General features: G+C 39.6%; 1 protein-coding gene across 1 annotated transcript; it reads right to left on the bottom strand.

The window, feature by feature from the left end:
- Nucleotides 1–1,511: 1,511 nt before the first annotated feature.
- Nucleotides 1,512–16,648, bottom strand: LOC306863434 (myosin-7-like; the record flags this gene model as incomplete). The annotated part of the gene is made up of 37 exons (XM_079406759.1): nt 1,512–1,532; nt 1,823–1,957; nt 2,038–2,133; nt 2,210–2,314; nt 2,452–2,748; nt 2,856–3,059; nt 3,401–3,709; nt 3,844–3,968; nt 4,080–4,245; nt 4,339–4,522; nt 4,599–4,795; nt 5,179–5,297; nt 5,409–5,535; nt 5,617–6,006; nt 6,085–6,175; nt 6,273–6,418; nt 6,499–6,675; nt 8,339–8,581; nt 8,673–8,928; nt 9,006–9,142; nt 10,487–10,610; nt 10,759–10,964; nt 11,094–11,161; nt 11,264–11,573; nt 13,481–13,651; nt 13,738–13,887; nt 14,072–14,190; nt 14,287–14,425; nt 14,547–14,650; nt 14,734–14,832; nt 14,915–14,978; nt 15,053–15,145; nt 15,246–15,348; nt 15,447–15,474; nt 15,975–16,131; nt 16,211–16,354; nt 16,448–16,648. 37 exons carry the CDS (start codon nt 16,646–16,648, stop codon nt 1,512–1,514), a joined length of 5,805 nt encoding a protein of 1,934 aa, XP_079262885.1.
- Nucleotides 16,649–17,296: the final 648 nt, after the last annotated feature.

Genomic DNA, 17,296 nt, shown 5'->3' on the forward strand with positions numbered 1-17,296 from the left:
GTTCGAGTCTCAGGTCCGGCAGGGATTGTAGGTGGGGGGAGTGCATAACCAACACTCTCTCCACCCTCAATACCACGACTGAGGTGAGACCCTTGAGCAAGGCAGCGAACCCCCAACTGCTCCCCGGGCGCCGCATGTATGTTCACTACTGTGTGTACACTTGGATGGGTTAAATGCAGAGCACAAATTCTGAGTATGGTCTAGGAGGTGGAGCATGTGAATTGATCTGTCTATATTCCCATTGATAATCACTTAAAGGGGTCATACGATGCAATTTCAAGTTTTCCTTTCTCTTTGGAGTGTTACAAGCTGTTTGTGCATAGATAAGATCCCTGAAGTTGCACAGACTAAAGTCTCAAAACCAAAGAGATATTCTTTATAAAAGTTAAGACTCGACCACGCCCCCCTAAAACGGCTCGTTCAAACACGCCCCCACGTCTACGTCACAGTCTGGGGAGATTTGCAAAACACCACCCAAATGTTTACTTTTAGTCTCGCTGTGGTATTGTTGTATTGATGCTTTGTTTCGTTGTGAAAGCGAAACTACTTTGTTTGGGCTTCCAAAAGAGGACACATCTACAAATCAGCCTGTAAGTAGGTTTTCATATTTAAAGAATTTGCGAGTTTTGAGCTGTGTAGATTAACTTTAGTACTTGTTTGTCGATTCTCTGATCACAAATGCAGACATAGTAATGTTTATGTGGCGCGATGCAATGTGACGTGTAAAAAGACAGTATAACTCATTATAATCAGTAATTATGTCCCCACTGGATGCAACAAATGCCTCGTTTATGATGGGTTTTATTGTTTTTGTGTCGTCGTGCCGGGTAACAGCATCACAATACGGTAAGGGGTGTAACATTTCTTTCTTGCGCTTGAAGTATTCGGCCAATCACAACGCACTGGATAGCTGGCCAATGAGAGCACGCCTCGCTTCTCAGAACGATGTGCTTTGTAAAAATCGGCGCATTTCAGAAAGGTGGGGCTTAGAGGAGCAACAATAATGCACAGTATGTGGAAAATCATGTTTTTTTTTTTTACTTAAACCGCATAAACACATTGCATTACACCAAATACGCAAAATAATGTTCTTTTTAGCAACATCATATGACCCCTTTAAATAGAGTTGATCAACAATAATCTCTGGAAATCATGTTGCATCAAACTGCATATTCCCATTGAAAATGCATCTGATCAATGGGTAAATTTGTAAAGATAAACTAATATAAATCAAAATGAATGTGAATAATTTAGCAAATGAATGACTAATCAATAAATGTAAATATATACACATGTATGTGGTTTACTCTTGGAAGCCTGTACATTCCTGTATGTTCACATGAATAGGAAAATGCCTGCCAAATATCAAATAACTCTTTAAATCATTGTTTTCAAAAATAACAGACAAGAAAAGTTTAATTTGCACACTTTATTCTAAAAACCTACAGGTAATGAAGTCAAGCAGCAAGGAGTCAAACCAAACAAGCCTTTCAGAAAGAACAAGTGAGAGTTCACTCTTCATCGTGCCCTTTCTGTGAGAGGAAAAGAGAAGAGAAAGAAAAATGTTTGGAAGGTATATTTATTATTTGTTTTAGTTTTTGCAATAAATCAAATCTTAGACTCACTTTAAATCTACACTCAGAGAGGCATAAAAGACCAAAATGTTTTAGGTCTAAAAGGTAAACACCAAAAGAAACTTTTACAAAACGGTCTCTTTCATTGATTGGTGAAAGGGTTAACCATTGTCCATTGCTCCACTGAGCATTCTTACACTCTAAGATAGTAAGTACACCAAATACTGTGTAAAACTAAGATAACTTACCTTAGGTCCTGTGTCACGGCTCTTGGCTCTCAGCTTGTTGACCTGAGATTCAGCAATATCAGCCCTCTCCTCTGCCTCGTCCAGCTCATGCTGCAGCTTACGGAACTTGCCCAGATTAGAATTGGCCTGTTCCTCCTAATTAAAAACAAAAGGTTGTTGCAAAAATATCATGTAGAACCGTATACTGTAAAGGAATGACCCAGAAATGAACTTACCGCCTCCTCAGCAGTTCTCTTGTAGGACTTGACCTTCAGCTGGAGTTTGTCCACGAGGTCTTGAAGGCGAGCCAGATTCTTGCGGTCTTCTTCAGTCTGTTAATAGAATTTTGATTATTTTTGGTCCGTGTGGTTTGAGGATGGGGATATCATATTGAAAAGAGAAAGTGACCTGGTAGGTGAGCTCCTTGATGCGTCTCTCATATTTACGGATTCCTTTCACAGTTTCGCTCGCCTTTCTCTGTTCCAGCTCCACCTCGTTTTCCAGCTCTCTCACCTAACCAAACCGAAAACGTATCAATTCTTCAGAAATTCTTCTGGAGCAAAATTCTCTTAAATAATAATATTGAACTTTTATTGAAGGCATTTTAAATATGAAAAAAAAAAATTAAGAACCAAGTTTGATAAACTAACCCTGGCTTCCAGTTTCTGGACCTGCTTCTTGCCTCCCTTCATGGCGATCTGCTCAGCTTCATCCAGACGGTGCTGCAGGTCTTTGATGGTCTGCTCCATGTTCTTCTTCATGCGCTCCAGATGAGCACTGGTGTCCTGCTCCTTCTTCAGCTCCTCTGCCATCATTGCAGCATCAGTGATGGCTTTCTTGGCTTTTTCCTCAGCATTCCTGCACTCCTGCACTGCCTCCTCAACCTCAGTCTGAAGCTGAGTATTATCTCCCTCCAGCTTCTTCTTCTGATTCAGCAGACTGGTGTTCTGAGCATAGACAATACTGACATTCATATAGTATCTAGATGATATTATGTACTAAGAGAGGGCTTGAAGTTTTTGTTAGTGTGAATATGTGGACAGGTGTGTCATACCTGAGAATGCAGGAGCTGAACTCTCTCACTGACGTCCAGCAGTTCCTGCTCAGCCAGTTTCCTTCCTCTCTCAGTCTGTTCCACCAGGGATCTCAACTCATCCAGTTCAGCCTGCAGCAGATTGTTGCGTCTATCCACGATGGCGATGTTCTCTTTGAGATCATCATTACTGCGCAGAGCATCATCCAGCTGCAGTTGGAGATCCTGTAAAACAAGTTTTACAAAATGAAAATAATGTAGAAGTTTGTCAAATTTTTAACTTTTTTAAACACAAACATTTTGGTTTAACCCTCTGGGGTCTGAGGTGATTTTGGAGCCCTTGATGTTTTGACATGCCCTAATATTTGTGCTTATTTCAGCTACTTATAACATATTATTGACCAACATGTATTTTTTTTTGTATTCAGCACAAACTGTGCTACAATAATATGTGACCAAGATGGATGTACTGTGATCATCCTTTGAAGGACAAGTTTTACAAATAAAAAGACTACAGAATGTTATAAGATTTCACTTTTGCTTTACAAATTGTTGGCAAAGCATACTTTGAGATGTCCATGAAGACCCTTGAGTTGCTTCTGGGCTTCTGATGCCTGTCTGTTAGCCTGGCTGAGCTGAATCTCCATCTCATTGAGGTCTCCCTCCATCTTCTTCTTCAGTCTGAGAGCTTCATTCCTGCTGCGAGTCTCTGATTCAAGTGAGCTCTGAAGGGTATCAATCATTCTCTGCTGGTTCCTCTTGGACTGCTCCATCTCTTCATCTTTCTCAGCCAGCTTGCGTTCAATGTCTGCTTTGATCTGACTGAACTCCAGTTGAGCTCTAAGAATCTTTCCTTCTTCATGTTCCAGGGAGCCCTGACAGATCAAAGAACTTAGCCATTAAAAAAAGTACTAATAAGTTTGATTTGTTAGCACATTCATTTTTTTCAGGAAGTACTTGTGTATAACTGATAAATACATCTGCTACATCTACGCATAACACATTTTACCTCCGCTTCCTCCAGAGCTGCTTGAATTTCAGATTTTTCCTGCTCCAGCTGCTTACGAATTTTCTCTAGTTCATGAATGTTCTTTCCACTCTCACCAATTTGTTCAGTGAGATCAGCAATCTCCTCTATTTAATCAGAAAAAAAATGAACACTGGTTTTTATATAAAGTCAAGATAAATATTTTATTTTTAGTGATATTTATGTGAACGCTCGGATGACTAATAATCCAAGGGCACCTTGGAGGTTCTTGTTTTCTCTCTTCATGGTCTCCAGATGATCCAGAGACTCCTCATAAGAGTTCTTCAGTTTGAACAGCTCAGTACTCAGAGATCTGGCCTCCTTCTGGGAACTTTCCAGCTCACTCTGAGACTCCTCATATTTCTGCTTCCATTCAGCTAGGACCTGTTTGATAGTTTCAGAGATATGGAGTAACTGCTGTTGGAGCCCAGCATAAAACAATGAAATGTTATTTCTTTAACCATAGGTTTTATTCACCTTGTCAAAGTTTCTTTGCTTCTTGTCCAGAGCAGCAGCAGCAGCATTGGATCTCTCCACATCCACCATGAGATCTTCAATCTCATTCTGCAGCCTGTGTTTGGTCTTCTCCAGTGAGGAGCATTTAGCATTAACAGCTTCCACAGCTTCTTCTGCATCTTGCAGACGCTGGGCAAGTTTCTTCCTTTACGAATAAACAGAATCAGTCAGATGTTTGCATGGTATGCTACATGGAAAACCCAAATATTTTATATTCATACTTGGCATCTTCCAGCTCCTCAGTCCTCTGGATGGCATCAGTTTCATACTTGGTTCTCCACTGAGCCACCTCAGAGTTTGCCTTGGACAGACTACGCTGCAGCTCAGCTTTGGCTTCTTGCTCCTCCTCATATTGCTCCCTCAGCAGATCAGAGTCGTGACGAGCAGACTGAACTGCATGGGCCAGGGCATTCTTAGCCTATAAGATATTTAAAATTAATGTTTTCTGTTATGGAGAATGGCCCATAGCTGTAACATAAGGCTCTAGTCCGCTGGTCTCAAACTCAATTCCTGGAGGGCCACAGCTCTGCACAGTTTAGCTCCATCCCCAATCAAACACACCTGATCCAGTTAATCAAGGTCTTCAGGATCACTAGAAACTTCCAAGCAGGTGTGATTTGGAGCTAAACTCTGCAGAGCTGTGGCCCTCCAGGAACTGAGTTTGATACCACTGCTCTAGTCTCTGAGGAGTGTGGCTTTAAATCCTGCTGCTCCTAGAAGAGCTTATTGGGTGACATGGTAGTGCAGTAATTAAGTGAATGACTGCTACGCTAACCTCGTGGTTAGTAGCAGTTGCAATACCTTGACTTCCTCCTCTAGTTGTCTTTTGAGGTCCTCAATCTGCTGAGTGTAGGACTGCTTGCCTCTTGTTAGCTGAGAGACCAAGGAATCCTTTTCTTCAAGCTGTCTAGAAAGCTCCCCTAGATAGACGTATAACCATTACATTACAGAAAGTAACATTTTGATCTTAGGAATATGTCTAAAAAACAAAAAGTAATAATCAGCCAATAAAAGCCAATCAGAATACATACCATTTTCAGTTTGCAACCGAGCTTTTTGCATGGTAAAGTCATTGATGCTGCGTTGTCCTTCTTCGTATTTTGTTCTATATTCTGACATCTGGTCTTCAAGGGTCCTGCACATTTTCTCCAAGTTTGCCTGGACACGTTATGTAATTGAATATTGAATAAAGCAGAAAGAACACATGATAATTCTAACATGGGAATAAGAATTCATCACCTTGGCCTTGGCAAGCTGCTCCATATTGGAGACCACATCATCCAGTTCCAGTCTCAGTTCACTCTTCTCTTTCTCCAGCTTCTGCTTCACTCTCTGAAGGTTGTCGATCTGCTCTCCCAGATCAGCTACACTGTCGGCATGTTTCTTCCTCAGTGTAGCAGCGGTGGCCTCATGTTGCAGAGTGGACTCTTCAAGGTCTCTGCGCAGCTTTTGTAACTCAGCGTCACGTTTCTTGTTCATCTCAATCTGGGCAGCAGTGGCTCCACCAGCCTCCTCCAATCTTTCACTGATCTCCTCCAGTTCTCTGGACAGATCAGCTCTCTGTTTCTCAACTTTAGCACGAGCAGCTCTCTCAGCCTCCAGCTCTTCCTCAAGCTCTTCAATTCGGGCCTGGTAATGTAAAGAAAGTTAAAAGTTAGTATTCCTTACTGTCAAACTATGCATTTTTTAAGAATTTATCAAGTTTACCTGCAACTCTTTCAGTTTCTTCTGGAGTTGAGCTGCCATTGCCTGCTCATCTTCAATCCTGCTACTGAGATGGCTGATCTCAAAATCTTTCCTGTGTTGCAGAATATATTTGTTTACCACTCTTAATAAGGATTCAGAATGTGAGCTGTATTCTTAAATTATTATTTCACCCGTTACATAAAACACACTTTTTAATCCTCTCTTCCAGTTGTTGCTTGTCATTTTCCAGGTCCATCACACTCTCTTGGGTCAACTTTAAGTCTCCCTCAAGCTTCCTCTTTGCCCTCTCCAGATCCATACGAAGCTTCTTTTCCTGTTCCAGGGAACCCTCAAGCTGGAAGGGCAATGACAAAGTTTTATTTAGCATTTTTTCCAGAGTTCATTTTTTATGAGAAGTGTCAACAAACCACTTACATCATCCACTTGTTGCTCCAGCTTAGCTTTGGCTTTAGTGAGAGTGTTGACTTTGTCTTCCTCACTCTGGAGGTCATCCAGTGTTTGCTGATGGGCCTCCTGCAGAGCTTTCTTCTCCTTGGTCAGCTTAGCGATGATCTCATCCAAAGCTGCCATCTCTTCTATCAGGTTTTTAACCTGTAGAAATGTGTCCGAATGTGTCATCGGTGGACTCCTACCAAACAATCTCTTACATCTCTAATGGTGCTTTTCCACTGCATGGTACGGTTCGGTACAGCTCACTTTTGGGGGGTTTTCCACTAGGTGCAAAAGTGTGTTTGATCAGGGTTGGAGCTGAACTCTGCAGGAAGGTTGATCTCCAGGAACAGGGTTGGGTATCCCTGAACTAAGTACCTGGTACTTTTTTCAGTACCACCTCAGCTGAGATTCCAAGCGAGCCGTACCTTTACCAAAATGTGACTTGTAAACTAGAGGTCTTCACGGAGGACCCGGGACCCGTACGGTTGACTTTAAATGGTCAGCCAGGTCCGGGTCGGGTCCCAATCTATTACTTCGGGTCCCGGGTCTGTTTAACATTGTGTGTAATACCAGAGTCGATCGGAGAACACCGCGCCCGCGAGTGATCAGTGTCAGTCAGCATGCGTGTGTTGTGTAACTTGCCGTTTGTAAAATTAGGATGAGAAAATTGTGAGCGGGAAATAAGGTGAAAAAATAAAATAAAAACACTCAACAGCCGCCAGAAGCAGAGCGTGGGCGGAGTTAGTACTGCAAGCGGACGGTGATCACATGGATTCCTTCATGAGTGATTTGAAAAGAAAAAAAAAGCTGAAACTAAACTGAAGAAGAGTTATTGAACCTGTTATTGAACACGCACACAGTAAAGTGAAACGCACTTCTTGTTCTGTACGTTTTTTGCAAAAAAAAAAAAAGAATTGCTCCGAGACTATATTACAACCAACAAAAAGTATCAATGTAGGGTAAACGCAACAGTCGAAGATGACTCTAGATGAAAAAGAAAAAAGAAAAAAAAAAACTGCGAAGTTGCATTAGTCATCCGTCACAACCGTGACAGCAAGTAGACTTTTAAAGCAATAATGAGTGGATTAAGAAGGCTCTTTCAGTCGGCAAGAGAGAGGAACAGCCTAACATGAATGGAAATTTATTGGCAAGGAGGATTGTATGCATCACAGTCAGGGAGAAGGCTACTAACAGTAGTAGGCCTAAGGGATTTTTTTTCCCCGCAACTTATTGACTTAATTGCAGTTTGCTTTGCATTATGTGCCGATCAGGTCTGTGTCTTCCCAGCCGAGTTCGGGTCCCACTTTCAAATAAAATACGGGTCCGGGTCGGTTCAGTGCAGCACATTTATGGGTCTCTTCGGGTTCGGGTATGAATTTTTGGACCCGTGAAGACCTCTAGTGTAAACCCTGCTGATCACCGATTGGCCGGAGAGAATCATCACTGCCTGCGCCAATGAACTTGTGACACGAGACACAACAGACCCGCTAGATTTAAATCAGCACAGCCAGCGAACGATCAAATGCAACTTTTTTATTTTTTATTTATTTTATTTTTTTTTAAGAGTAAAGCAACTGTTTTGAACAAGCGTAAGTTTTTTTTAACAACCCCGCTAGAATGGCTGTTTCGTGGTCTGTTGAGGAAGTACAGATGTTCCTCTCATTGATTGCCGAGGAACGGATCCAGCGAGAGCTTGATGGGGCGGATGTGTATAATCCCACCCACTCCAAAGTGGTACTAAACTGCAGTAGAAATGCAAACCAAGCCGAGTCATACCACACAGTGGAAAAGCGTCATAACATGTTCAGTGTTGAAAACTGACCTTGTTCTCTGTGGCGTGTTTCTCTTTCTCCACTTTGGCCAGAGTGAGTTCAAGATCATCAATGTCCTTCTTGAGCTCAGAACATTCATCCTCCAGCTTTCGTTTCTTTGCAGTCAGCTCAGCATTCATTTCCTCTTCATCCTCCAGTCTCTCAGTCAGCTCTTTGGTTTTAGCCTCAAGCTGGATCTTGCTCTTGATCAGACCCTCACATCTCTCCTCAGCATCGCAAAGATTATCTTGCTCCTGATTACAGATACAGAAAATTATTTGTATTCATATTAATGTCTTTGCAACTATACGTTTTATTCATTGAATCATGAAATCATAAACTCACAGCTTGGACTTGGAGTTGCAGGTCATTCTTCTCTTGGAGAAGAGTAACCATCTTTTCTTCAAGCTCCTTTCTGCGGGCTTCAGATTTGGCGTAAGCCTCCTTCAACTTCAGGAATTCTTCCTTCATGTTGGCCATCTCTTTCTCTGCTTCAGCAGATCTCAGCAGTGGTTTGATCTTGAAGTAGAGCTTCATCCAGGGCCAATTCTTGACACCCATGAAGGCACGTATGTTCCACTGGATAACAAGCAAGGCATCTCTGCCAAATAAAACAGTTTCTGTTCCATTTGTGTTTTTTTATTGAGCATTGAAAGATTTAGATGACCACCAAGTTACCTTCTTTCAACTAGCTTCTGGAACTCATTTCTAGAGAGAAGTCCACGTGATCTAGCTTGAAGATTGGTGATGATAAGAGCAAGACGATCATCTCTCATTTCTTCAAGGGTACCCAGCAGACCAGCCTTGAAGAACACCTTAAAACATAAAGATGTTATTTCAGTGACCTATGATCACTATTATAGAACAGGCATTCTGTCAAAGTCATCTGTGTACAAACAAACAGACCAATGCTGAAAATGCCCTAGAACCATGGTACACTTTTCAGGGATGTCAGCATTTTAGTAGCTTGCTTATAGCACCGCCTAGTGTCCAACCTGCTCTAATACTGTTGTAATCTGTTTAAACATGAATATTGTAACTGCACTAGGTGGGGTAAAAATCTTGAAATACTGGATACAACTATTGGGTACCGTTGTGCAGCAGTAAGCATCACAACACAGAAAGTAACCTCAAGGTTGATTCAGGTAAATGTGTGCAAATATATAGGGCCCTGGGTTGGAATTTAATCAGAGCTTGTAGCAAAAATGCCACCAAAATGATCAAAAATGCCCTATAAATTCAAGACAAAGGAGCAAAAAAATGTCCCTGCACTATTAAGCAATGTATTACGGCTCCTGCGATTAAAATGAAAATGATTAAAAAGTTAGAATTACATTTATATCTGCTCACACTGTATCAGATTGCTTTTATGCGCTGCTTTGTGCAACGTTGAGCCTTATAACCAATCAAATGTGTTTCTGTTGAACTTAGGAATGCATTGGCCAATCAGAGGTGCTTAGAATAGTCAGCGCTGAAAACACGCTTAGAGGCGCTTATGTTAGTCAGCGCTGGATACGCCCAAGCTCATAACAAACCCTCATCATAAACAACACAGTGCAGATATGAGATATGTAAATAGCTAAAAGATTAATTTAGTAAATTCAATGATTATAACGGGAGTTTTTGCATAACGTGTAATGAATGTGACATTTCCAAAACGCAGACACAAAACAAAATTTTTTTTATATTGTTTTCTAAATTGATAATAAACGTCATTACAATATAAAGAACAATAATCTACAATAATGATTTGTCATAATATTGCAGCCCTATGAGCTCCTTTTTTTTACATGCATAATTTTTTTAATAGGCTACAATTTGAAACAGCTATTGTTATTGACAACGGCTTAAAAATATTGATTAAAGTAATTGGATAAATTTGAGTATTTGACATTAAAGATAACATAGTATGGGATTATAATAAAAAGGTGATTATTAAATTTGCCCTCATGAATGGGAAAAAAAAGCCCCTGGAAATCAATTCTAGGGAGTAAATTTTACCCCTTAATGGAAAAGTTCATTTCTGACCCTGAAAAGGCCCCATTCCTATATTTTGTCTGTGGCCCCCAAATCACTAAATCCGCCCCTGGATAGAACATATTTCAAAACTGAAACAACTACACAAAATCTAGAAAGCAATTACTACTTATCATAAATACCTTAGTATGTCCAAACTTGTACTGGTTATGGTCAATTTCCAAAGATCCCAATAACTTCTCAGCTCCTTTCCTGCTGTCTATGAATTGACCCTCTGGGATGGCAGCAGGGTTCAGGATACGATATCTGTTATTGGATATTAAAAAAAATATAACTAAATAATACAGTAAATTAAATCAGAAATCACCAATATTCAGGAAAATGACAGTTCTTGTTACTTAATTTATGCTTCTTTTTGATCTAAGTGACCTAAATGTTTTGTATTCATAAGCACCTCTGCTTGAAATCTCCATACAGGATCCTGTTGGGAAATCCCTTTCTGCAGATTCTGATGCCCTCCAGCACACCATTACAGCGCAGCTGGTGCATGACCAGAGGATTCTCCATCGCCCCAGGAGTCTTAGTCTCATTAGGGATGATGCAACGCACAAAGTGAGGGTGAGTTTGCCTCAAGTTGGTCATCAGCTTGTTCAGGTTCTCCTGTGGATAGATGTTATCCATCACTCATCCCATATGTATTTTAGGTCGTCATGCTCTTTAAAGAGATTAAGAAACCAAATCATACTATATTAAGTTAATCATTTTGGTATGTAAAACACTATTTGTTACCCTGTGAAGAGCAGACACTGTCTGGAAAGAAGAGCCCTTTTTCTTCTTCTCTTTTTTTTTGTCACCTCCTTCAGCCATGGCTGTTGCAAGAAACAAATGTTTGTTTTTTTTTTCTTAAAATGAACCTTGAATAAAGTCCTTATTGGCTCTTTAAAATCAACAAAACCCACCTGAGTCAGCACCAGCGTAATTAGCAAACAGGTGAGCCAACAGTTTCATGGTGGATTTCTGATAGAGGCCAACGACAGTCTCATTAAGAGGGTCCTTATTCTTCACCAGCCAGTTATTGATGTTGTAGTCCACAGTGCCAGCGTAGTGAACCAGGGCGAAATGGGCCTCTGGTTTACCCTTGACAATCCTGGGCTTCTGGAAGTTGTTTGATTTCCCCAAATGGTTGTCATAAAGCTTAGCTTTGAATGTTGTATCACTGGCTTTGGGAAACATGCACTCCTCTTCAAGGATGGACATGATGCCCATGGGCTATAAAGAAGGCAGGTTTATATATTAAAACAAATCTTATGTAAATTAAATAAAGCAGTGGTTCCCAACCTTTTTACCAGGGGAACCCTTAGTATAATTTATTTTTTTTAATGACCCCATTTAAAAAAAAAAAAAAAAAAAAAAAAAAAAAAAGTTAAGTTTGTAATAATTCAACAACAGCAGAAACATTAAAATTATGATATTAAATGATGGATGGACGGATTGTAAATGAACAAAAAATCTTGGTTGGATGACCACAACATGGCATGTTATCTACTAATATGTAGGGTTGGGTATCGTTTTAATTTGATCAATTCTGAGTCTGCTTATCGATTCCCAGTTTCGACTCCAATGTGATAATATCAAACATATTTATTCTGTGCCTCTTTTTGCATTTAGTTGCAGCTGATTACCATGAACAAAAATCAGCTTGCTACATAAAACTGGATTTGTTTAATTGCTGTTTGTGTGAAAAATAGAGCTGCATGATTCTGGATAAATTGAGGTTTTTTTATGGAGATTGTGGTTCTCTCACGATTCTGAAGAAAAAACAGACAACTAAAATACATATGTAATTTATGAATGAATGATTCAATATCTCTCTCAAGATTTACTTGTTTCATTACTGGATGAATTTTTGGAGAGCATTTTTGAAATAATCTCTAGAGCAGGGCTATTCAATTAGTTTAATTTGAGGGCCAGATTATTGAATTGAAAATTTGAAGGGGGCCGGGTGGGGGCAGTCGTCCCAATGTTTTTTTTTTGGGGGGGGGGGGGGGGGTTGTGGGTTATAAAATAAGAAAATTTAATTTAAAAGCATATTCAGCTGTAAAATAAACAAATATTATACCAATAATAACATCTATGAAAGGTTAACATTAGTGCTATCAATCGAAATAACTAATTAATTGCGCATTTATAATGTAATTAATTGTGATTAATTGCATATTGATATATTTATGTTATCATTATTTCACAGTGAACCTCCAAATTAATGTAGAAACAACAATGTAAAAAATGTATTTAAAATATACCATCTAAGTAACCTACTATTAATGAAGGCCAGTATCATTGATACCAATCATTTTACTGATATCTCTATTAAATTCATTTTCCCTCAATTTTAGCCAGTAATTATAGCCATTCAACATTACAGTATAATTGAAAGCCATTATTTTTAACACTTAATAGGCTCTGAAAAAATATGACTTTTAATTTAAGTGAATTTAAAACAGTCTTCACATAAACTATAAATTTTATATGTATAAACTATGAAATTAATATAAATTAATCCTTATTCAAATTACAAAAGTTATTCAGCGACTACAGCAGAGTGATTTCTCCTTTTTCTTTTGTTCTTTGATTTTCATCAGTGACAGATTTCATCAGGTTTCACTTTAAAAACAGCGCTGTCTCTTTAAAACCTGATGCGCATGACGCGGATCTGACACATACACTTTCGCTTTTCTCCCATCATTTAGGACTCATTTAAGACCGTGTTTACGAGGTAACTCGCCATAACTGCACATTTTAACATAATTGTGTGCGTTTTTCTCGACCTTATTGGCAGAGGCTATTTACATTAACTCCGCCCACCAACATGTGATTGGGATAGTCAGCATTCTAAAAAACGGCTATGAAACATCAGCTCCAGTGTCGCTGACAGTAAAGCGTGTGCCGTGGTCGTTTCGACGCGATCGACCCGAGTTCGAACCAGCCTTTTGCCAAACTTTTTTTTCTCCCTTTTCAAATCTCATATCACATCATAAAGGCATTTATTTTTAATAAAAATTAAGGAAATAAAGTATTGGGGTAGGTGTAGTAAACTAGAGTGAGCCCCCAGGTTGGGAACCACTGAAATAAAGCATAAAGATGAGTTGTTCAGAGAAAAGGCTTTGTACACTCACCTTTTCAATGAGATCAATACAAGCCTGCAAGTCCATGCCAAAGTCAATGAACTCCCACTCAATACCCTCCTTCTTGTATTCCTCTTGCTCCAACACAAACATGTGGTGGTTGAAGAACTGCTGCAACTTCTCATTAGTGAAGTTGATGCACAGCTGCTCAAAGGTGTTGAACTGCAGGTGGAATATATTATATAATCACAATGGCGAAATAACCAAAAATTGAAGGTGTTCACATTAATCAGTTAATGTAATCTTACATCAAAGATCTCAAATCCAGCAATGTCCAGCACACCAATGAAGTACTGGCGAGGCTGTTTGGTGTCCAGGGATTGGTTGATTCTCACAACCATCCACAAGAACATCTTCTCATACACGGATTTGGAAAGAGCTCCAGTGGCATAGTACACCTGCCCAATAGACATTAAAATGTGGCTGTGGCTCAGTGGTAGAGCATTGCATTAGCAGCACAAAAAGTCATGGGTTCAATTCCCAGGGAACACACATACTGATAAAAATTGTATAGCCTGAATGCACTGTAAGTCGCTTTGGATAAAAGCATAAATGTAATGTGAATTACAAAGTAGTCTCCACCTGCTGGACATTCTGTCCCTTGGTGACCCACTCATTTCCTACTTTAACTCTCGGGTGGCACAGAGCCTTGATGAGATCAGCAGAGTTCAGGCCCATCAGATAAGCTGACTTATCAGCATCTGTCGTCAATAATAGAAGATGGTTAATGGAAATTAACCACTATCAACCGATAACTGTATGCATCCTGTCAGCATTTTCTCCTCAGCAATACTGACCCTCAGTCCCATCAGCCTCTGCCTGTTCCTCTCGTTGCTTCTGCTTGAACTTCATGTTGCCGTAGTGCATGACGGAACCAACCAGCTTGTAGATGCTGTTCTTCTCCTCTTGGGTGAAGCCCAGCACATCAAATGCTTCCTATAGCAAATATACAGTGTCTCTAGTAATTCATTGCGTTACACTGCATGTTATATAGACTTTAGCTCTAAAGTTTGAGAGGTCAATAACAACACATTTATGGATGTTTTGAATAACGCACATCTGTGGCCATCAGCTCGTCAGCATCATCAATAGAGGCCACTTGTGTCTCTCCTTGAGAAATGAAGGCGTAATCGTAAGGGTTTGCTGTGATCAGAAGCATCTCTGAGAGAAAGAACACAAGGCACTTAGACATCATGTTGTAATATGTCATAGACAGGTCTTGCTGTTACTCATTTTTTGCCCACCTAACAGCTCCGGTTTCTTCTGAGACAGGATCTGGTAGAAGATGTGGTAGTCTCTCTCAGCCTTGAGCTGGAAAGTCACACGAGACTTCTCCAGAAGATCTGTCAAGAAGAACATTTACTTTAAAATCATTAATACAATGCTTTTAAATAATTATATGGAACTAAGCATGAGTTTTCTTACAAGTCTCTATATCAGCAGAAGCCAGTTTGCCATTTGCAGCAAAGTGAATGCGGATAAACTTGCCCTGTAGGAAAAGAAAATCACAATTATTTTTGTAAAAGCCATTCTTCAGTTTTCACCGCTATTTAATTCACTTACAAATCTGGATGAGTTGTCATTTCTGATGGTCTTGGCATTGCCAAAGGCCTCAAGAGCAGGATTACACTGGATGATTTGATCCTCCAGGGTTCCCTAGAAAACACAGCATTTGAAATGTGTGTATGATGAATGGCAATAAAAAAAAAAAAATGGCAGTCCAGTTTTATTTTAAATTCAGATCTCCACAGTTTACCTTCCTATCAGTGGTCTCCTTCTTTGTAGGACTAGCAGCGATGCTGGCGAAGTACTGAATGACTCTCTTGGTGTTCACAGTCTTTCCAGCACCGGATTCTCCACTTTAGGTCGAAAAATCACATGTTAAGAACTACACTTTTATTATAGATAATTTTATTACACAACTATTATAGAAAGTGATAAACAGAAGCAGACTTACGTGATAAGAATAGACTGGTTTTCTCTGTCTGAAAAGGGCAATAAAAATATGAAACATCAGTTACGTTTCAACCAAACTCAAAAGTGTAGCATAGTGGCCTGTTCTGATGGGGTTGTAAAAAACGGCTAATAATGGAAAAATGCTGAATGTATTTAATAAAAAGCAACTTAACTATTTAATTGTGCTTTGTTAGAATAGTGAAATATATAGACTCATCAAAACGGGGAAACCACTTCCAATTATTTTATGTTGTGTTGTCAAACTATTTCTCCATTGTCCATTCTCCATTCTCAATCTGTCACTTGATAGAAACTAGTCAAGTTAGGCAGATGTCAACATGGACAAGTTATATGACAGTCTCAAAAACCACAAACAAAACTATGCAAAGTAGAAAAATACAGCATAGGAGGACATCAGAATATTAGTTGACAAGAATTTCAAGTGCATTTTCACTTATTGGCATTCAATTATTTTAGTGTCAGGTTAATGTGATATCTGGTTCCTAAAGTAAAACCAGCCTGACAGCACCTGACAGCATGTACTGGTAGGCGTTGTCAGAGATGGAGAAGATGTGAGGAGGAGCTTCACTCCTCTTCTTTCCTCTGTAGGCAGTGACAACTTCCTGGTTGTACACCGGCAGCCACTTGTAGGGGTTGACAGTGACACAGAAGAGCCCAGAGTAGGTCTGTAAGAGATTCACAGCAGGTTCAGATCTGCTCATACGTGATAAAGTGAATCTGTGAGTGTTTTAAGACTCCACTCACGTAGATCATCCAGGCTGCGTAACGCTCTTTGAGGTTAAACAGCACAGCGGGCTCGTGCAGGAAGGTGAACATCGCCATGTCCTCAATTTTATCAAACTTTGGCGGGTTCTGAGGGTGAATATCAGCCTCCTTCACAGTTACGGTCTGGGAAAAGCAAACATTCCTACAGTTATTACCCAAAACGATAAGTTCCTCTTATGCAGTGAAGTAATAAACAAGAGTTCAACTTTAACTTACTTTGCCTCTTTCAGTATCACAGGTGACTTTATCACCGTCCCGACTCACAATGGTTCCTTTCACATACTCCTCATCAGGATCAGGAACAAAACATTCTTTCTTCATGTCGAAGGGGCGAGTTTGGGCCTCCAGACGCTCCCTATCTGACTTCCTGAGGTACGGAGCAGCAGCTCCAAACTCTGCCATCTGGGCATCCCCCATCTTTCACTCTGCTCACAAGTGCATACACACAGATTACTATATCAGATATTATATATAGGAGCCTATTTGAATGCTTAAGATGCATAAAGATAAGATAAAATTAACAAATTGTAAAGAAACTAAACCAAACAACAGTGTCTCCGGACTCTCCCATATTTGTACTAAATCCAACAAACTTCAAAGGCTTAAAAAGTAAAAATATTTAATGAAATAGTACAATACAATCTATTAAATAATAAATAATTTACATACAAATATACAGGAAACACTGTTTAGGTTTTTTTCTTACTGTTACAAGGATAAAAAAATCTTTCATACATAACCAAATGTACAAATTTCATGATCAAATTCATGCATTACGACCATGAAACACTAATATGAGGTGCATTACCTCTGACAGCTGCCAAACCAGAAAATATTACTGCAAACGCTCCCCTACAACCAATACGATCAGAGATAATGGTTCAAACTCCATCGCCATGAATTACAACGTTATTAGTCTCATTATTATTCAAAATAATTAAAAAAATATTGATTAAATAAAGATTTCAGCTTGCTTGGTGACCCTTAAATATTTGCATGTTACCTTTTCAAGTTGTAGGTTTGAGGGAAAGTTGAATGGCTGAAGCTGAGGATTCTCTCGACAGT

This window comes from Barbus barbus, assembly GCF_936440315.1.
Source record: "Barbus barbus genome assembly, chromosome: 44".
In the NCBI taxonomy this organism is placed as follows: Eukaryota; Metazoa; Chordata; class Actinopteri; order Cypriniformes; family Cyprinidae; genus Barbus; species Barbus barbus.